General features: G+C 45.2%; 1 protein-coding gene across 4 annotated transcripts in view; it reads left to right on the top strand.

Annotated features, from left to right (window-relative positions):
• OXSR1 (oxidative stress responsive kinase 1) overlaps positions 1-22280 on the top strand; it is an 85212-nt gene that overhangs the window by 26483 nt on the left and 36449 nt on the right. For all 4 annotated transcript variants that reach the window (XM_081163635.1, XM_081163637.1, XM_081163638.1 and 1 more), the window contains exons 3-4: positions 5708-5816; positions 14598-14739. In XM_081163635.1, coding sequence (XP_081019761.1) covers positions 5708-5816; positions 14598-14739 — 251 coding nt within the window. The remainder of the gene's footprint in view (positions 1-5707; positions 5817-14597; positions 14740-22280) is intronic.

Here is a 22280-nt window from a genome sequence, read left to right as displayed (position 1 = left end):
TAGATGACACTCAGGGTCCCTTCCAACTCTACAGTTCTCAGATTCATCACAGGGCACTTCAGATGTTGCTGGACTCCAAATTCCCCATCATCACTGACCATTGGCCACGGTGGCTTGGTCTGATAGAGGAGTTTCAGCCCATAATCCCTGTGGGGGCACCAGGTTGTAAAAGCCTGCCTTGGAATGATAATTCCCCCCACTCAGAAAAGAGCTTGCTGGGCATTTTGGGAAGCACTTAACTTGCCGTTAAAAGTCTCAAAATATACTCGAGGGGCTGCGCGGCCTCCTGTGACCCTCACACCTTGTTGTCATGTGGCGGTTTGCAACGGCGACGTGTTTATAATTAACAGGCGTGCATTTCTAGATGAATGCCATCTTCATACACAGTGACAGTGTTTTAAATTTAGAAAGCCAGGGCTTGCCCACACCAGGGATTAGCGTGGGGGATTTAGTATGGAAATATGCACGCAGTAACTCAAGGACACCTTGGCTGTTAGGCAGAGCAAAGGAAAAAAGGGAAGAAGAAGAAGAAAGGATCATTGAGGTGTAGGCACGATCTTCCACAAAATGGCAGGGGTGGAGGGAATCGTGGCAGACACTTGTGGAATATAATAGACTGGATGTGAAGCTAGGCATTGCAGGTGGGCAGGATAGTTGAGTGCACCCCTCTCGCAAGAGTGGCATTCAGGCTGATGTTGGGAATGTGCATGATTCTTGGGAGCCAGAACACAGGAAGCTTCCTTATACTGAATCAAGACTGTTGATCCATCTAGTTCAATATTGTCAACACTGACTGACAGCGGCTCTCCAGGGTTTCAGGCTGGATCGTGTCCAGTGTCCAAAGAAGAGCATTGGAAAAGGGAGCTTTTGACTTGTATTTCTAGAGCAGCAGCTCCTCCATCCTGATGTCTCATGCTATATAGCATGGGTAGGCAAATGAAGGCTCGGGGGCCGGATGTGGCCCAATTGCCTTCTCAATCCGGCCCACGGATGGTCCGGGAATCAGTGTGTTTTTACATGAGTAGAATGTGTCCTTTTATTTAAAATGCATCTCTGGGTTATATGTGGGGCATAGGAATTCGTTCATTTCCCCCCCCAAAAAATATAATCTGGCCTCGCACAAGGTTTGAGAGACAGTGGACTGACCCCCTGCTGAAAAAGTTTGCTGATGCCTGCTATATAGCGATGGTTCCCAAAAAATCCAAGCCATGGACCACCTACTTTTGAAAAAGGTTAGTCTCTCTGTGGTAGTTTTTGTTGGGTGAATGGTGCCACCATACCCTCCATCAAGGCCCAGTGCAAATCTGGGACGTGCACCTTTCAGGCTGCGCCCTTGCATGAGTCGTGGCCCCCCAAAATGGGACGTCCTGGGCAGTTAATGAGTATTAGACCCCCAGTTGGGAACCATTACCATATAGCAGTGAAAGGGCTTTTAAAATGCAGTGTTTGATGTGGCATTGGGGTCTGATATTCAAAGCGGAAAAAACCCTGTTCGATTATTCCCATGCTCTAGGGTGTACCTGAAGCAGAAGATTGGATCTTTGTAAGGACAGCTGAGATTATGTACTAATGCGTATAAATAGTGGTCGGACTGTTGGTCTCTTTGGGGCGGTGTGTGTGGGGGAGTGTTCAGCAAATGCTTTTGGATTGCACAGCCTTTCCTGCGAAAGAGCTGAAATTCCTAGAAAGCGTTTCTCGTCCTTATCCGGCAGACATGGTTGACTTGTGCATCCCTGAGCACAACAGTAGATTCCATGTTGCTTTTTCATTTCGGAGGAGCTGTTACATCTGGGCCTTTTGGAGATGGAAAGGTAGAAACCCCGAGATCCCTTGCGTGCAGAGAGATTCCTCGGGATTCGAGTCTGCCGAAGCTTATGGCTGAGCAGTCTTAATTACTCTGCGGGTTGATGTCTGCTCTCATTATAGCTCAGCCTCGACATCTGGGCTGGAGGAAAAGCCCCGACCGCTGCAAGGAAGCGGCATTCTACATTTGCCTCTTCCTTCTGTCCAAAAGGAGCAGGTCCTGCCAGGTTGCCTGGGAGGCAGGCAGTAGCACCCAGGAAGCTGCCATATATGAATCAGTATATCAAGCCACCTAAATCCGTATTGTTTTTATTGATGGCGTCTTTCCAGCATTCCAGGCAGGGGCCATTCTCAGCCCTGCTTGGAGACGATGGGGATTGAACCCGGAACCTTCTGTGTGCAAATCAGATTCTCTACTTCTGAGCTGCAGTCCTTCAGATTAGTCAGCCGATGACAGCAATTATATTAGCTGATGGACTGATAGCAAATTTTTGTGCCAGTAAAAACAATAAGCTTTTGTGGTATAGGTGTGGTGTAAAAGGCACACTCCTGAGAGGCCTTCTCGTCGTCCTTTCTCATGCACGAGGTGATGTCTCTTCCAAGATAGCCCTTGCAATCCGAAGCCTTTTAATTGTGCAGATTTTTATTTTAAAGAAAGCTAATGTTCATTTAACCAGGACACCTTATTCCAGTACAGTCATACCTCAGAATGAATACGCTTTGGGTTAGGCAAATTCGGGTTGCGCTCAGCGGTGACCCGGAAGTAACGGAGCGTGTTACTTTTGGGTTTCGCCGCGTGCGCATGCGCAGACCATCAAAATGATATCATGCGCAGAAGCGACAAAACGTGATCCACGCATGCGCAGACGCGTGGACACGGGTTCCCGTTCGCATCCTGAGGTACCACTGTATGTTAAAAGTTTTAGGTGGTTTTTTAAAAAAAAATTAATAAGCTATCCGATTGTTTTTTAAAAGATGCAATCCTCTAGGCATTAAGAAGTAAGCTTGAGATTTTGATTATCTGAAGCATCATTCTGGCTAGTTAAGAAGAGTGAATATAACCCATGGTGCAGTGTAACTCACTAGTGTTTGTGGTAGCTGTGAGCTAGGGCAATTCTAGGAGCAGGAACCCTATCTGCCTTCAAGAGTTGGTTGTTTGAGGAAAGTTGTTTTTGGAGACTCTCGCCTCGCTAGGTTGGCTGTGATAAGTTACAGCCTGAAATAGATGAGGCGGCATTCGCACGCTTTTCTAATTCTCGTTGTTTGAGGGGGTCAGAAGAATTGGTTAGCTCCAGAGCCAACCATTTCTCCCCCTGACTGCTGCCCTTCTGCTAATAGATGATGGGAATTGTCATCCAGCAACATCTGGGGACCTAAGGTTGAGGAAGCCTGCTTTATGTGATCCTCGGGACCCTTGCAAGATTTGTAACTTTCATGAGGGGAGACCGAAGGAATTGAGAGTTGTGAAAGCTTTGCCCCATGTGTTCAGCTCTGTCAGTCTTGCAGAAATAAAGGAAGGCAGCAGCCTTTCCATTAATAATTCATATCTTTACTTCTCCATTTTACAGATTTTTTTTTTAATCCTCTGCCTTCCATTATTGAATCAGCCTTATTGCAGATGGCTAAGTGCCTCTTCCTTCCTAATAGCCACAGTACTTCCCCCACTTCTTCTGTCAACCTAGCTGTGATCTTGAAATCTAGAGAAGACTGTCAATTATTCAAGGTTGTTTCATGCATCTCTTGCCTTTCTTTCGAGAAGCTCGTGCCGGAGTATGTGGTCATCCCTCCCACCGTAGAAGAAATCAGGCCTGAAAGGAGCAAATAGGTTGTGGTGTGTGCTTGGTTGAGGGGCGCATGCATGGCACCCACAACAGCGCCTCTGGTTTACAAACACGTCCATGGGCCCAAAAATGTTGGTGACCATGGGATCATGGGAAGTGTAGTTTGTTAAAGTTGAAGAGATTTGTGCATCTGAAGGCAGCCCTGTTTAGGGAAGCTTTTAATGTTTAATAGATTATTGTATTTTAATGTTCTATTGGAAGCTGCCCAGAGTGGCTGGGGAAACCCAGCCAGATGGGCGGGATATAAATATTTATTATTATTATTATTATTATTATTATTATTATTATTATTAGATTCCCCTAATCCTCTCACAGAGCTACTATTATCAGAGTGGTTTAAGTGTCTGAGAATTGTTCCCAGGGAATTCTGGGAACTGTAGTCCTGTGAGGGGAATGGGGGAGTTAACTCCCCAACTCTCAGTACCTTGAGCAAACTACGCTTCCCAGAATCCTTTGGGTGAAGCAATTAGTGTTTTAAGTTGTGTTATACTGCTTTAAAGGTACAGGCCAGATGGGGCTTGGTTGCAGCACATCACCAACTTCTCTGAAAGGAGATAGTGTTGGTGCTTGTAGAGCAGATGTCTCACTGGCTGGTTAAAAACTCACCTGTTCACATGGGTGTTCCCAGGCACTTGACCCTTACCATAAATCATTGGTGGGAAATCTGTCTGTGTATATTATTATTTTTATCATTATTTTATCGTATTGGTTTTGTTTTGTAAACAACCTTGCTTGTTTTGTTTTAAATTCCGCTTCTTCTAAGTTCTTTGCACCTCAAAGGAAGATTGAATGGAAACAGTAAAAAGAAAACCAATAGAAGAGAACAATATCGCAACGAAACCAAGCACCATACATCGTGTATGTTAATAGCAACCTTAGTTCTTGGCAGGCGCTTCTCCTTACGGAGCCAAAATGGCACCACTCTTGACATGAAGGAGGTGTTGGCATGTAAGGAGATGGGAAGGCAAGATTTGCAGAAGTATATGAGGGGGGAATCTAATGTGGGGGGAGTGGGAAATAGTTGTGCTCATACTGGGATATGAATGAAATGGGAAACTGGAAGGGGGAGATGGGGAAATGCAATGGAGTATTTGGGTATTGGGCCGGCCTCTTGCACAGCAGCACTGGACACTGCAACACTTTGTTGCAGCCACACACACCCTGCAGAAAACATTTCCAAATGAGCAGAATTTAAATATTTCTAGAATTCTGAGGACAAGCTCATTCAAGCAGGTGGGCCTTGTGGTGTTGTTCCTCTCAGTGACTTAAAATACCATCCTTACAGATTGTGCATAGCATCAGGCTAAATCTGAAAGGATTCTGTCTCTTTTCCTCTCAACTTGCATTCTTCATCCAGATTTCTCCACCTTCAAAGACTCAGGTGAATTTTCTCCCTCAGTTTATATAATAGGGTTGCCATACATCTGGAATTTCCCAGACACAGCTGCAATTCGACCACCAGTGTCCAGGTGTATGGCATTTCTTGCGATTTTGCCAAGAAGCTGAACAGCTTTGCCCCAAAAAGGCTCAACAACTTTTCTGTCTGGATTTTCGCTTTTGAAATATGGCAACCCTACCCTAGGAGTTGGCTCCTATGCTTCTTAATATACTAGTTTTTCTACATCCAGGGATCCTTTTTTAAAACACTGTTGAGCCTTCAGACATGCAGCAGCCTACCTGCAACTTGGAGCACTGGAGCAGGCTTTCCCAAACTTGGGTCTCCCAGCTGTTTTGCGGCTACAGTTCCCATCATCCCTGACGACTGGTTCTGCTAGCTAGGGATGCTGGGAGTTGTAGTCCAAGTCTGGAGACAACCCTTCACTGGAGTGTAGCAAGGGCTGTGTCTTGTGTTTTGTGCTGACTCTGCAACTCAGCTCTTACGGCCAGTTCCTGACCCCTTCACTTGCTTGCCATGACTGGGTTCATCTTACACATGTCTTGAGCACTCTGCCCCCAAACTGGGCACTCCACTACTTCTTCATAGAGCACTCAGCACATGGTTTTTGAAAAATAATAATAATAGTAACAGCAGTTTTCTCTTTCTCCCCCACCCCCTTCTTTAGAAAGAAATACAAGCCATGAGTCAGTGCCATCATCCGAACATCGTATCTTACTATACTTCCTTCGTAGTGAAAGATGAACTCTGGTTAGTGATGAAGCTTCTCAGTGGAGGTAAGTATAAGGTTATTAGGTGTGTCTGTGTCTGCTCTCAGGTTGTTTTGGTTCTAGTCTAGTAAAAGGGACTTTTAAAACATTCAAAGAGGTATTTTTGTTTCTAACACTTGAGTAGCAATTTTGACTTTTTAAAAATAAAGCATGTCCTACCCCATTTCAAAAAGGCATCTAAATAGAGCTTTAAAAAAATAATCTGATAATTTTATTTGTCAGATTTTATTTATTTTAACCTGAATGATTCCCAAATACAGTTGCTTGGCTCACATATAATGGCAAAGCCATAGCTAGGGTTGGACGATACCTGGTTTTCAACATTGTGATATATCACTAGCTAAACATTGTGTTATACTGATATTTCAGACAGGATGGAGCTATGTAGAGGCATTGGCTGGCTTCACGGTTTTTCCTGCTTTGTCATTTTTGCATAGCACACAAACACATCATGATTCACAACATATTGCCAGGTCAAAAGTTATGAAACTGATATCACAAGATGGACTTCAAACCGGCTTTGGACGATATATCGACATAACACTCAGCCCTAGTCATAACTTGGGTATCCTCGAAAGATTCCATCAATGGTGTCTCTGAAAAATTTTACACATCACTTGGGAAGACAGACAAACTAATATCAGTGTACTGGAAGAAGCAAAGATCATCAGTATTGAAGCAATGATTCTTCAACATCAACTTTGTTGGACTGGTCACGTTGTGCGGATGCCTGATGATCATCTTCCAAAGCAACTACTCTCTTCCGAACTTAAAAATGGAAAGCGTAATGCTGGTGGTCAACAAAAAAAGGTTTAAAGACTCTCTCAAGGCAAATCTTAAAAAAAAGTAGTATAAACACCGCCAACTGGGAAACACTGGCCTGCGAGCGCTCCAGTTGGAGAACAGCCTTTACCAAAGGTGTCATGGGCTTTGGAGACCCTCGAACTTGGGATGCAAGGGAGAAACGTGATAAGAGGGAGGCATGCTTGGCAACTCCACACCGTGATCAACTCCCACCCAGAAACCAATGCCCCCACTGTGGAAGGACGTGTGGCTCCAGAATTGGCCTCCACAGTCACTTACAGACTCATTGTTAAAACCGTGTTTATGGAAGACAATCTTACTTGGCTAGGAGTGATTGCCAAAGAAGAAGAAAGATCATGATTATTATGCCTGATGCCTGCAAACTTCCCATGAGACTTGAAGATTCCCTCACTTCCTGGTTTGGCACACTATAGTTTGTTTTGGCATCCATAATGGACAAATTGTAGCTTGCCTATTAACTAGACTTAGAAACAAACTATGGGTTGTGCCAAAGTTTGACCTAATTGGATGTCATAAAGTATGGTTTACCTTAACCAGGAAGTGATTTGAAAATGTGTGAATGCAGTGAATGGCCACAGCTACATGGTACGAGGACCCCTTATTTGAGCAGAACTTCTGTTCTTGCTCCTCCCATCCACCCCTGACACTAGCAGTCCTGTAACCCTCAGGAATGGCTCTTGGCAGAGGAGGGAGCAGTTGGTTTTAGCAGGGAAATAGAGAGGTTGCAAAGCCCTGTTTGAACACAACTTCTCCAGATGCTCTTTGGATCTAGGCCAATTACCTTTATTTTTTTGGTAGAAATTAAAAGGATGGCTTGTGTTCACTTGCAGACATTAATAATACCCTAGCTAAACCTACCCACTCAACCCTGCCAGAGACATCTTGTGAAAATAGCAGGAATATTAATAAATTACTTGATAATCCAGAAAAGCTTGAGGGAAGGTGACTGAGGAGGGAGAATCTGTTTCACCTGGTTGGGATGAGGGGACCTGATACTCTTTCAGACCTGACTTTTCTTCACATCTTTAAAGGATGAAGAAAGCAGAGTAGGATATTTCAAGAACCACTTTTTATTTTTGGTAGACTACCTGTTTCTTGGTATGCATTTAAACTTGAGTTGTTAAAAGGCACAAGTTTAGTTGGCGAAAACGGCCTCAATCAGTTGGCAGCCCTTGTCTTGGACCCTCTTTATTTCTTTTGTTGCTGCTTTGGTGTTCAGACCTGTTGCTTGGGATCCTCGGTGTAGCTGCAATTTGTCAGGATTCCCATGAGGTTGAGCTGGCAAGCAGCAACTTCAGATTCTATCTCCCTTTTCTGAGGAACGTTGCTGCCTGTCTTTGGAGAGAGTGTAGTTCTTAGTTATGCACGCAAGGCTCTTCCAGCATGTGTCATAAATCAGCTCTTTATTGACCTTTTCCTCTCCCTTAATTATCTCGTTAAGTCTCTTTTACCTGGCATTTGAAGAGGGAGGGGTAAAAGAAGGGAAGGGAAAGGTTCTTGAGTGATGACTGTGCGTCTTTCATCTCTCTCTCTCTCTCTCTCTCTCTCTCTCTCTCTCTCTCTGTTTCTCCCTCCTGCTGCAAAACTCTAATGCCTAGCAATGAGGAACACCAATTGATTCCTTTAGAATTTGTGTTCAAGCCGGTCATTTCCATCTCACCCTACTTTGCATTGACTTGTCTGATGAGGAACCTTTGTCCATGACAGACAACTTCTTGATGGTAGGGCAGTCTGACAATGGACTGATTAACCTGATGGGGTCGGTAGGCTTTCCCTCCCTGGTGGTCTTCAAGCAAAGGCTAGACAGCCAGCTGTTGGAGATACTCAAGCTGTGGACCTCCTGCATCGAGCAAAGGGGTTGGGGAATGTGGCTTGCAAGCCATCCCCTCAACTCAGATTCTAACCCAGATATCGCTGAATATTAGTTCCTTCAGATCAGCTACTTTAAACTCGGCACATTTCCTGGTTTAAAAGTGATCTGTGTTTAGGAAATAGTGTGTAGCTGGTGTGCAGGTTGAAGTGGAGTGGTCTACACATAAGTTTCATACTACATATTTCCCTACATCAAAGTGCCTTCTGTGTAGGATTTTTGCAGCCTTCCCTTGAGGAAGGGAGTTGTCTTGGGGTTTCCAAAGCTTTGGAGCTGAATCCCTCTTGAGTTTTATAAGCAGGTTAGTTTTCCAGAATAGCTTTCACGAAAGAGATTCTTCTGCCAATTGAGGAAAGCTTCTACAAGTCTATGATTCTATGAAACTTCCAAGTCAGTGGATGACTTCATAACCAAGGAGGAAGTCACTGAAGGCCAAAGCAGTGCTTCGCTCTCAGTCTAATAACTTTCTCTAAATCACATTTCTTTCCCCGTGTGTCTTGTTAACTGCGATCATCTCTTTCCCACAAGGGAGTTCAGGGTGTGTCACTTCCTCTCCTTGGAAAAGAATTTTAACTACTCCGTAAAACTCCCTCTCTCTAGGGAAGGAAAAGTGAAGCCTCTCTGGATTAATATATGGAGAAGTTAAAGAATGGCTCAACAAAATTAAGTTGAAGTATGTCTTGAGCTGGGGTGCGATAGGTTCTGCTTTATGATAAACTTGCTGGATAGGACTGTTCTTTGAGCCTCATAGCTTAATTTGTACTTATATCCCCATTACATTTTCATTTTTTGGAAATGCCACTCCATTCTGTTCTGGAAGAAGAGTTAACAAATAAATAAATAATCGTGATTCATAAGGACCAGAAACTTGATGTCATTGCTGTTGGTTGGCTTTAGAAGGGAGAAACCCATTTCAAGCACAGCTTTGCACAGATTAATAGCATTGAAATGCCTATAATTGGACCACTGAAAATGAAGCATTTTCAGTGAAAAGGAAGCATTTTCAGAATAATGCTTCAGGGAGCATTATTAAGGGGGCTGAAGGGGGCTTGATGAAGTTCATTGAGAGAAGATGAGAAGAGCTTTTGAGAGTGAGTCTTGGTTGGATGGTTGGATGGCGGCTAACAGATTGAGGTTGAATCCTGACAAGACAGAAGTACTGTTTTTGGGGGACAGGAGGCGGGCAGGTGTGGAGGATTCCCTGGTCCTGAATGGGGTAACTGTGCCCCTGAAGGACCAGGTGCGCAGCCTGGGAGTCATTTTGGACTCACAGCTGTCCATGGAGGCACAGGTCAAATCTGTATCCAGGGCAGCTGTTTACCAACTCCACCTGGTACGCAGGCTGAGACCCTATCTGCCTGCGGACTGCCTCGCCAGAATGGTGCATGCTCTGGTTATCTCCCGCTTGGATTACTGCAATGCGCTCTACGTGGGGCTACCTTTGAAGGTGACCCGGAAACTACAACTAATCCAGAACGCGGCAGCTAGACTGGTGACTGGGAGCGGCCGCAGAGACCACATAACACCGGTCTTGAAAGACCTACATTGGCTCCCAGTACGTTTCCGAGCACAATTCAAAGTGTTGGTGCTGACCTTTAAAGCCCTAAACAGCCTTGGTCCAGTATATCTGAAGGAGCGTCTCCACCCCCATCGTTCTACCCGGACACTGAGATCCAGCTCCGAGGGCCTTCTGGCAGTTCCCTCACTGCGAGAAGCCAAGTTACAGGGAACCAGGCAGAGGGCCTTCTCGGTAGTGGCGCCTTCCCTGTGGAACACCCTCCCACCAGATGTCAAAGAGAACAACCAACTACTAGGCTTTTAGAAGACATCTGAAGGCAGCTCTGTTTCGGGAAGCTTTTAATGTTTGATGTATTATAGTATTTTAATATTCTTTTGGAAGCCGCCCAGAGTGGCTGGGGAGGCCCAGCCAGATGGGCGGGGTATAAATAATAAATTATTATTATTATTATTATTATTATTATTATTATTATTATTATTATTATTATTATTATTATTATTTATTAGTGCAGCTACATAATGTCTAGACGCACCTTTGCAAGGCTTTTTGCATATTAAACTGGGCAGGTTGCCTTAGTGAAAAGCAGGTATGGAAGCCAGGATCCTGATTGACCATTCATTCATCCAGTGCCTGTTGCATCTATGGCTGTGTCTCAACATTTGCACATCCTAATCCAAATAGTTCTTTTTTTCTTTTCTTTTTTTTGCCGGGGGGGGGGGGAGGAGCTGGGAGTCTCCAGCCTCTCCCATTTCTCATTCTGCTCATGACTTGCTTTCCTGCTGAGTGGCCCATGAATACCCACTTAGGTCTACACACATGCCCTCCCCCTTCTCACTGCCTCTTGCCCTATTTTTATTTCCAACATATGTCTGCAACCGGAGGCTAACTAGCAATTTCAGTGATGCATGAGGCAGCATAAATACGCCTTTTCAGATGTTATTGTGGGTCCTGGAGGCATAAACATTTATCTCTTGGTGATTCACATGGCATTTGCCATGGCAAGGAGGTGGCTTTTTTGAAATTCCATTATCTTGTCAGCTTCCCCAAAACAGTGAAGAACATGTCATGGGCTTTTGCTTGTGCCTTTGAATCTTTTTTTCTAAGGAGCACTCTTGCCGATGCTTCCATTACTTCTTAAGCATCTTAACCTTGAACCTGGATGCTTCCAAACACCTAGGAGAGGCTGGGTTTGATACCAGCACTGCATCTCATGGCCTATTATTTTCCTTGGATGCCTTGGTTATCTTCCCCTTCAGTCTATATTTGTATCTTCCCTTTAAAATGCTTTTAATGATGCCTGCTTTATTTGCTTCTTGCACGGTTGAGGCATTAACCTCTTTGGAAGCTATTATTTTTGAAGGGTGGAAGGGTTGAGGAGTTCCACAAGGTTTATTTCAAACCAGGAACACAAGAGGCTGCCTTGTAGCGGATTATCTATTGTTACTTCCATCTAAGAATTATGTACATAGTGCCCTCTAGATGATGTAGGACTACAACTCCCATTATCCTTGACCATTGGGCAGTGCTGGCTGGTGCTTATGGGAGTTGTAGTCCTACATTTGTTGGCTGCCCTTGATCTACACACTCAGAGCGGTGTAAGACATTTTGTAGAGTTGCTAAAGATTCAGAAAAAGCGCAGCCAAAACAATCAAGAGCATGGCCAACGAGGCTGATGGGAGTTGTAGTCCTACAGCACCTGGAGGGCATTGGATTGGGGACAACTAGTTCAGTGGATAGTGGTGCACTTGAACGCTCTTCCTCCTTCAGGAAGTTCAGTGTGGCACACGTGGGGATTATCCCATATTCATCTCGACAGTCCTGGGAGGCAGGTTGGACTTAGAAGTAGTGACTTAACTCAGTGCCCCTGCTGACCTTCATGACTGGGCAAGAATTTGTACCCAGATCTTGCTGCTCCAAACCCAGCATAGTTCATTATACCAGGCTTGCTCCTAGCTCACCAACCTGAGGAGCTGTTGGTCATTCTAAATATGGGGTGATTTCAGAGCCTTCTCCCAAGCAAGGCATTAGCTGGAGTTTTCCTGCTTAAATACAATGTGCTCCCATATATCCCTGTTCCCCCGGCTGGAGGAAGGGAATATCTTTTCCAAGAAGAAAGTGTAGGAAGGGAGAGGATATGGTTTGATGTGTTACTACTAGTTATGTCTAAGAATACAGTAATCAGCCCAGAAACTGGTTGTTGGATTAACACATAAATATTGCAAATAAAATTAAGGAATAAAATAGGTCAGGACAGTTGGCAGAAACAAACACCCCTAGTTGTGTTTTTTGGTTTTTTTTTAAAGGTGGTTTCCTGCTGTTTCAGCTCACTGATTTTAAAACATTCCACAAAGTGAAAAGCACAGGAGCAAGTCAGGCAGTTTTCTTGGGTCAGTTGGCGGCACCATGTGGTAGTCTTGCCACAGTCCTGAGCCACTGATGAACGCTGGGGGGGCGGAGTCAAGGGGTGTGTGGGTGCTTATGTGAAAGCACTAAGGCAGTCTTGTCTATGCCATACCTTTGACACACATTTCCTCACACCCAAATAATTTGGGGCACTGTAGTTTGTTAAGAGTTGCTGGGAATTATAGTTGCTGTGAGGGGCAAACTACAGTGCCCAGAATTCTGGGAGGGAAATAATGTGCTTCAGATGTGTTTTAAAAGTAGTGTGTGTATGTGTACGCAACCTCAGTGCAAGGCCTATACAGTCATACCTCTTGTTATGTTTGCTTCAGGTTACATCTTTTCAGGTTGCGTCCCGCAGCGACCCGGAAGTACCAGAAAGGGTTACTTCCGAGTTTCGCCGCATGCGCAGACATGCAAAATGACGTCATGTGCAGAAGCAGCGAATCATGACCCGCATGTGCACAGATGCAGGTTGCACTCCTTTCAGGTTGCGAACGGGGCTCCGGAACAGATCCCGTTTGCAACCAGAGGTACCACTGTAATGCTATGTGGTGTTCTAGGTTTTGATTGAGGATATGCAGGAAATCCTCAGCAGTCAAAAGGAGGTAGGAAAAAATCACCTCAAGGTAGAAAGTTTAGGAGGAGGCCAGGTTGGTTCCAGACTGAGCCACCTCCACTTCCTGCATACACGTTTATCGGGTCTTAGTGGTGCTAACTGTCATTCTGGATTAATCGGCAATCCAAAATAAATACTGTTTAAACTTAATTTTCAATGGGGGTAAGTCTTAAGGATTCTAGGCTTTTGAAACTCCCCGAAACAAGCCTGGGCAGGCAGTCTCCCCCACCGTGAAATGTTAATCCCCAGGCTAAGCACAATGAACTCTCTGTAACTTTGATTCCAAATTAAATTGCTGCTGCAATATCTGAGGCCTATAAGCACCCTAAGGTGCTTGACCTTTTTAAAGATATATATTTTAAAAGCTAGATTAGGACCAGCTCTTGGCACACTCTGCGGATGGTGCCTGGATTTCCTAAATCCTTTCCACAAATTACTGTTGCCGACACTTTGATTTAGTAGCATCATCACATAAGTTGCATTCAAGTGAAAGAGAGAGAGAAAGAAAGAGAGATGGGAGGTGCTGGGCAGAACTGGTAGCTCAGCCCTAATTCTACCTGCTTAAATGTTTCACACAAGATACTTTATTTCAAGGGCTGCATAACTGGTGCTTCTGCAGGTATTGTGGGATACCCAGTTCCAAAAATACCTGCCCATGAGCTGTGCTAGGTTCAGCTGATGGGAGCTGAGAATCCCATAATAGCTGGAGAGCCACAAGTTTCCCACCCCTGCTTTCCTTTCTAACAGCCTTTCCTTGCTCCTTTTCCTCTTTCGACATTGTGGTCCAGCCACTACAGTCCAAGGGAAAGCTAAGCTATGGTTTAGCATTATGTCCAAACCATAGTTTAATATCCTTGCTCTCACACTTGGGTGTGTGCGCACACCTGTGCTGGGATCATGCTTACAAGGCTAAACCATAGTTAAACTCAAATGTCCAAATGCAGGCAAAAATATAGCAAGCAGTAGTTTGTATACTCCCATCGTTCAGCACCCAAACCATGGTTTGAGCACATATAACAGGCAGATCATGGTTTGGAGCTGCTAGTTTGCCTTTCTTCTCAGCCATTTCTGCATTCAATAACTGGGAGGCAGAGCTTGGCAGAATGTTTGAACAGAACAAACCACTCTTGGCACAGGCCACAGTTTGCCAGCGTACATGGTTTCTGAATCTGGCTTCCCAGCTAACTGCAAGCTGTTCATCTGTTCAGAAATTACACCAAACTGCAGGTAAAGCTTCCTTGAACTATGGTTTCACTGATGTTCTAGAACTGAGCCATGAGACAAGTAACTTATCAGGACTTGCCAGTGCAAACTGGCAGCTGTGCAGGAACTATGTTCTGTGGGGGCTTTCTGTCTCTGAGTGCTGGGGACAAAGAGGTAAGGCCATCGAAAGGCGTTCAAGAGCAAAAATCATTAGGTGGCTTACGAGTCACCCATTCCCTATCAACCGCATGAAGCTGGACGCAAATGAGAGGATGAATATCTTGAGATAACTGGTGGTGTAATCAAGCGCTGCCCCCAATTTTACTAACTCGTTTCTTCCCTTCCATATAGGGTCTGTTCTGGATGTTATTAAGCACATTGTGTCAAAAGGAGAACACAAGAGCGGAGTGCTGGATGAACCTGTGATAGCCACGATCCTGAAGGAGGTGCTGGAAGGACTGGAATACCTGCATAAAAACGGACAAATCCACAGGTGGATCTCTTACTGCATTTATAACTTGCTGTCTTATATCATGCTTCTTGTGGGATCAACGTGCCTCCCAGTCTGTTCTGTTTGTGTGTGAGGCAGGTCACATTTGTTTTCATCTGACATGTTAAGAGCTGTGGCAGAGGCAAACTTGACACACTTTCTCCAGAACTGCCTTGCAAGCCTGAGTCACAATTTGAATACAGGACCCAATGTTTGGGAGTGCTCCTGTGGATTGCGCCCACTTTAGCTCTTCTGACACATTTTGCATTTGCTTGTTGTTGGTCTGGAATTAATACCCAGCCATTTACTGCACTCATACACTTCCCTCATGAAGTTTGAAGGCTTATTTTTATTAATATTGTCTCTGCTTTTAAAAAATACAATAAGATGCTGAACTGGTCCATCAAGCTCAGCACTGTCTACACTGGCTGGCAGTGGCTCCCCACTTTGCAACAGCCTTTTCCGCCATTGACTACAGCCTGCATTGCAAAATACCGGTAATTCTATGAAATAATGCATTTCTGAAACTCGAAGATGTTTCCACCCTCTCATTTTCCACTGGTCAGGCCATTCTTTTTGATCATTTCTGGATTCCCCCTCTCCCAGCTTTTTGCTTGCTGAGAAGTACTGCCAATTGCATTCACGATTGCCAGGTTTATGTGTTACGTTTTCACTGCACGGGTGCCTCCAAAGACAGCTGTCACCGTATAGAGACTTTTTCCCCCTTGCGGACCAGCTCCAAACAGACGTTGTTCTTGGGGTGCATCTGCTTGCCTGCTTAGAAGTGGAGCTGAACTGGAAGAGGAGTTTCAAGACTTTGTGGAAGAAATAAGCTCCAAGCAGCTTATCCAAGTTAGCACAATAAAACGATTGTTCGGGGCCTGTGCAGCGGAAGGCCTGAGTCATAGCTCACACCTTTAGCAGAAAAGCAGCCCAGTACCATCAGAGCCATGGCGTGGAGGCAGGATGAATGCCTTTAGTACATCTGACCAAATTTGGCACCCAGCTTATTGGCGGAGTGAGAAGGGAGTGTCTTTCTGGAGTGGAGCCTGCCTTCCCCCTTAGTTATCGTATGTTTTGAGAGGAGACGGTGGGAAGAACAGGTCAAGCTGTTAAAGTAGTGCATTGGCAGGGACCTGACATGTTTGTGTGTGAGAGGGAGGGACAGAGAGAGACATTAGACCCTGCAGATGAGTGTTAATTTAAACACTCTCTTTTAAAATATAAGTTTATGGAGTAAATGGCTACATGTGGCTTTCTTGTCTTAACATTTTCAAAGATTAAACCACATTTGCTTTTTTTTTTACCCTTAAAAAATGTACTCGTTTCACTACCCTCCCTCAAGCCTTCAAGGGCAGGAGAAGTATAAGTTTTACCTACTACAAGCCTAAAGGTGTAGGTGTGTAGGACCCAGTACACTTTATAGCATCTTGCATTAGCTAGTTACTTGCTGGGCCTCCTACAGGGTATTAAAAAAAGGGGGGGGGATTTGGGTATTTGTTTGCTGTCTTTGAGGGCTATTTGGCCTTCTCAAGGCGGTTCACGTCACAAAGAATAGCATATGACTTTCACAATAAAAGTAATTCAATTTAAAAGAGAACAACAACAAAAACTGCAGCAGCAAATGAAATAATGCGTAAAAGTTCAGAGCGGCCTCAAATTTAATCAGTTAAATCTTGCTGGGCCTGTGGGTTTAATTAGGCCTAGTCTGGGTCCAACTGGTCCACCAGGTTGTTTTCCCCAAACCGTGGCCACCTGCCCCTAACCCATCAACAGATTCTGAGTAGGCAAGGACGTGGCTACAAAGGAACGACTAGGAGCACCCGATCATTCCTTTGCAAGCTCGCTGTCAATTGCAGCCAGCTGATTGGCGCTGTCAGCAAGTGCCACTTTGAGCTATGTAAAGGCATTGGCTGGCTTCACAGTTTCCCCCACATTGTGATTTTTGCAGAGCACCCACACCCACACACCATAATTCACACTATATTGTCCAGTCAAAAATTATGAAACCAATATCATGATATGGACTTGAAACTGGTTTTTGGACGATATATCGCCCAGCCCCAAACACATCATGATTCATGATATATTGCCAGGTCAAAAACTATGAAATCAATCACAATGTGGACTTCAAACCGGTTTTAGATGATATATTGATATATTGCCGAGCCCTAAACAGGATAAGGGAGAATTACCCACCATGCAAGTGACTTCTCTCTTCCTTAACACTGGGCTTCTTGCCATGAGCAACATTTCCCCCAAGCTTCTTTGGCAAGGGTTTAGGGGAGATTTGGCTTGGGAACTTTTGTTTGCTGTGGAAGAAAGCCCAGTTGGGAAGCTGCCATTCATGCAGGAAGTTCTAGGTTCAATCCCCCAGATTTCCGGGTAGGACTGGGAAAAACTCACTCCTTGAAACCCCAAAGAGCTGCTGCCAGCCAGTGTAAGCAGTCCTGACCTAGTTGGTCCAAAGGTTTGACTCAGATGAAGGCAGCACCCTATATTCCTGTGTAAAGTGCTGCAGGTGAGCAATCCCTGTTGAGCATCCAGGTAATGCACTCTGTACCACCTGCAAACTCCTCCACGGTCTTCAAAGGTTGCCCTGGTGTGCCAGAGGTGTGTTGCACTGCGGTTAATCCTAGAGGCTTTGAAGGCCATGGAGTGTGTTCTGTGACTAAGGAGGGGGAAAAGGAGACCACTCCCAGGCCTGAGTGACAAGAGGCAGTTGATGTGTTAAATATTTTGCACCACTCCCAATTCTGGACATTTGACTTGCCTTTGCATTTGTTCATGGATTATCATGTGTCCAGTTGCTTGATGGATGATCCTCTATAATCTGTAACCAAAGCAAATGGGAGAGCTGCTGGGAAGTTACTGGGCAGAGTTTGAAACTTAAGCCCTTTCAGGTGGTGCTGCTTTTTCTTTTTTTAAATAGCTTTCTGACAAGCCAGTCATGGTTAGCTTAACTGGATGGAAGTTCTTGTTCATTCTCTCTCTCTCTCTCTCTCTCTCTCTCTCTCTCTCTCTCTTGGATGCCTTTGAGCTTATGATCAGCTCTTGTGTAACTGAATATTTTGACAAGCTTGGAGAGGAAGCAATAATACTATGTGTGTTGTTGTTTTTGTTTTTCAAAAAATGCATCTTAGCTTCGGGAGGTTTTCCTTTTTGGTATGCCGGATTGTTGGGGCTGCATACAGGTGCTCTCTAAAGTCGGTCGACATGGCTGAAATATAAAGGTTTGCTTGGGACATTCAGAAAGCTGACCCGGGTACCATTGAAAGTGAGCAAACATAGACTCAGGGCCTAAATCTATTGCAGCAGAGGAGGGCGATCCTGTGGCTGCTCCAGATGTCATTGGACTCCTGCTGCGGTTGGACTCTGGCTCCCATCAGTTCCATGCAGCATGGCCAATGTCCAGGCACGGCAGAAGCTGTAGCCCAACAACACAGCCACAGCTCCCCCACCTTGTCCTACAACTGTGTTTTGGTAGCTTGGGTCCACCTGTGCTTGGCGGTGAAACAGCCTCTCCGCTCTAGAAATTGCTCACACAGAGGGACAGTTTCACACATTCCTTAGTGGCGCACCCAGTGTTTGAAATTTTGCGCATTTTGCACCTGGCTATCGGCCACGTGTGACCAAGTGAACATGTCTCTGTCACCTGGAGGTGCGCGTCTGGGGATCCTTGGATCTTGCCTGTTTTCACACACCAGCAACACACCCTGTAGAATTCTATCTGTGGTATTTTATCTGCACAATCAGAACAAATCTCAAGAACCAAAAATTTGTACTGAAAGATATGACTTTCAAGCCTCCTGGCCCCAAAATGGCAACTAGGCATTCCATTTTGGTGACTGTAAAAGGTAAAGGTAAAGGTACCCCTGACTGTTCGGTTCGGTCATGGATGACTCTGGGGTTGTGCGCTTATCTCACTCTATAGGCCAAGGGAGCTGACGTTTGTCCGCAGACAGCTTCTGGGTTAGGTGGCCAGCATGACTAATCAGCTTCTGGCGAACCAGAGCAGCGCACGGAAACGCTGTTTACCTTTCCACCGGAGCAGTACGTATTTATCTACTTGCACTTTGACGTGCTTTCGAACTACTAGGTGTGCAGGAGCTGGGACCGAGCAACAGGATCTCACCCTGTTGCAGGGATTCGAACCACTGACCTTCTGATCGGCAAGCCCTAGGCTTTGTGGTTTAGACCACAGCGCCACCCACGTCCCTTGGTGACTGTAACCCTGGTATAATGAGCCATTTGGTGCCCAGCTTATATATCAAGAGTTTCTAACACTGGGCACACCCAGCCCTGGCAATGGGAGATGTAGCCCATCATCAACATCCATGACTGTAGGAGACACACATCTGCAAGCTTGTGTTTTTCTTGCTTTTGTGTTCTTCACCAGCTCATATGCTTCGTTGGAAAGGATTGGGATTAGGTACGGTTGCTTTGTGCCCTGTTTGGACAGAGGCAGCATATTTCTGCCTAATGGGTGCTGAAGACCACTAGGGATGGCTGCTTCCACCTTGCTCTGCTTTGAAGATTCCCAGAGTGGCACAAAGGATGTTGCCTTCCACAGAGTCAGACCAGTTGGCCCAGCCAGCTCAGCGGCTTTGCAGGTTTTGGGGCAGGGAGCGCTCCCAGCCCTGTGTGCTTGCCTGTGTTCTGATCCCACAGGGCTGCTTTTCTGTTTTATATTTTCTCTAAGTCTGGCTATCCCTGGTGATCCCAGGGAAGACAGAGGAAAACTTTTCCTGACTTCACACATACACCTCCTGAGAACATTGTTTTCAGAATCTGGGTAATTCAAGACATCGCGATTCTCGCTCCATTCTGCTCTATGAAGTTTCCTGTCGTCGTAAAGTGTTGACATTTATGCATACTATTTTAATTGTTTGGGGGGGTTTTTTATAAAAAAAAACCCCTTCCCTTTCCCCCAAAGAGCCCTGCAGGGATATATATTTTCCCACTGCTTAAATGCGCTCCTTTCTCCAATCTCTCCTCCTTGCATGTCAGAAATTCCAAATCCGAGCTGCGCAAAATTGGAAAAATGTCAGCTGTAATATTTGATTCCTCAAAAGATTGGTCAAGGCCCCCGGAAGCGTAGGAACAGAACGTGGCTTTTCCCCTGTTGGATGCCGACTCATATTTCTGGGGTCCTGAGTAATGCTTTGACAAGATTGCTCACAGATGCTGCAGTTGGGAGTGTGTGTGTTTTTAATTTTGAAGAAGAGGAAAATCCATTCTCCGCAGAATTGCTATGGAGACTATCAAAGACTGCAACTCTTGTGTTAACCATTGTATCCTGTGCGATTCTTTTCTTTTCCCCATCCTCTTTCCGACATCAGATGGTTTTTGCTTCAGGGGAGTTGTAAGTGGAGAAATCCAGTGGGAACAAGGAGGTCAGGAAAAAAAGATTAGTGGGGAGGTTGGCATAAGGATGTGGAGCCCGGTCTCTCCTCTCCTCTTGGTCTCCTGGGCATCAAGGAGATTAGACTGGCTTTGACCAGGGCCAGGGCCTTTTCTGCTGTGGCCCCGGCCTGGTGGAATGCTCTGTCGCAAGAGACCAGGGCCCTGTGGGGCTTGACATCTCTCCACACGGCCTGCAAGATGGAGCTGTTCTGCCAGGCCTTTGGCTGGGGCCCAGTCTGACTCCCCCCCTCTCCTTATAAGAACTTGCATGAAAGTGGCCCCCCAACTTTTCTCACAGGCTCATATAAGATCAGTATAAACAGTTAGGCCTGGTGAGCATTTAAGGTCCCCATCCCTAATTTGCGGGTTGCCATCTGATTGGATTTCACTTTGATTCCGATTTGATTTTAAGATGTATTTTAATTGGTTACTTGATTTTATGGTAATATGTTATATAGTTGATGTTAGCCGCTCTGAGCCCGGTTTTGGCTGGGGAGGGCAGGGTATAAATAAAATTTATTATTGTTGTTGTTGTTGTTGTTATTATTATTATTATTATTATTAGTGTTGCTTCAAGGCCTCCACAGCTTAAAATTGATTGAAACTTGTTGCCGGTTAACAGCCTTACACTTGCCCTTGTGAAATGTAGGGGCTGCTGCAAGCACACACTGTTAACCACGATGAAGGGATTTAAGGGTTCATGGGGTTACTTGATTCTAGCCCCCTCTTGTCTTGGGGAGTGGACTTCCACCCTCCCCTTGGCCTTAACCTCACAGATAAGGGCTGCGTTGGCACCAACCTTAACTATGGATAAGGCTAACCAAGTTTGCTCTTCGACTGTGGAAAGAGCATAGCTGTCAACCTTCCCTTTTTTTGCGGGAAATTCCCTTATTCCAGCGCCGTTTCCCGCTGCTTCCCACTGCTATCCCGGATTGTTAGATATCCCATAGACTGTCCCCGGGACAGGTGAGGCTGCTGATCCCTTATTTTCAAATCTGAAAGTTGACAGCTATGGCTCAGAGTCAGAGAAGTTCATTCAGAAGGTCGCAGGTTCAATCCCTGGCACTTCCAGTTGCAATGGCAGGTGATGTGAAAGCCATCTGCTGAGACCCTCAACGCAAGGCTCGCTCATGTGGTTTCCTCTAGATCAGTGGTGTCCAAGATTTTTTCAAAGAGGGCCAGATTTTTCAAAGAGGGCTGTGGGAGCTGACCAAAGGGCCAACCAAAGTTGTTAACCTTTTTTTTAGGATTGAAATTGTTCAGCTTTTTTATGATTTTACCCCAAAGTTGTTGAGCTTTTTTTTTTAGGGTTGAAGTTGTTGAGGGTTTTTTAGTATTTTATCCCAGGAAATAAACTGCCGCAGGGGCCAGATTAAATTGACCAGCGGGGCGGATCAGCCCCCCAAAATGGACTTTGGACATGCCTGCTCTAGATATAATAACATTTTTATTATTAGTTTTATTATTTGTACCCTGCCCACCTGATTGGGTTTCCCCAGCCACTCTGGACTCCGTCTCCCATCAGTGTGGTGGAGAGTTAGTTGCTCTTGGGCTGGATATGCGCAGGTGCAAAGGATGTCCGGCATGGAAGCCAACGTTCAGTTGGATGGTTGGCTCCACTGTAACACTGCCCCAGGTGTAGCTCTTTCCTGTTGCTCATGGGAATAAATGGCTGCCATTCATTTACGTGGGGGGAAGGGAAAGGGTGTTCATGCAGGCGCCATTGGGGTGATGGGGGGTGGCAGGGCTGCTCCTGCCACTAGTGACCCCAGCTGTCGAGAAGCACATCTGCTTCTGGGGTGGCGAAATTGACATGCTTAATAAGAGAAAAGTCATTGTTAACATTTGCTAAAGGTTAGAAACCTCTCATAGACTGAAAAAGAAATAGTGACATTTGGATTTGAGAATTGCAGATAATTGTTTATAGAAAGTGGCTTTATTAGATGTCATACTGGAGTGGATGAAGTGAATACTGTTTATATATAGTGGACAGATGAAGAATCGGAAGTTCTATACTTATCTCTCATTTTTCTCTCTTTTTCTCTCTTTTCCACTTTCTTTTAATTCCTTTGCAATTCCTTTTTTTTAATCTCTTCCTCTTTCTTTCTTTTTTGTTTTCCCCCTCTCTCTGTTTTGCC

Source organism: Podarcis bocagei, assembly GCF_964188305.1.
Source record: "Podarcis bocagei genome assembly, chromosome: 12".
Taxonomy (NCBI): Eukaryota; Metazoa; Chordata; class Lepidosauria; order Squamata; family Lacertidae; genus Podarcis; species Podarcis bocagei.
This window is presented reverse-complemented; position numbering and strand designations above follow the sequence as displayed.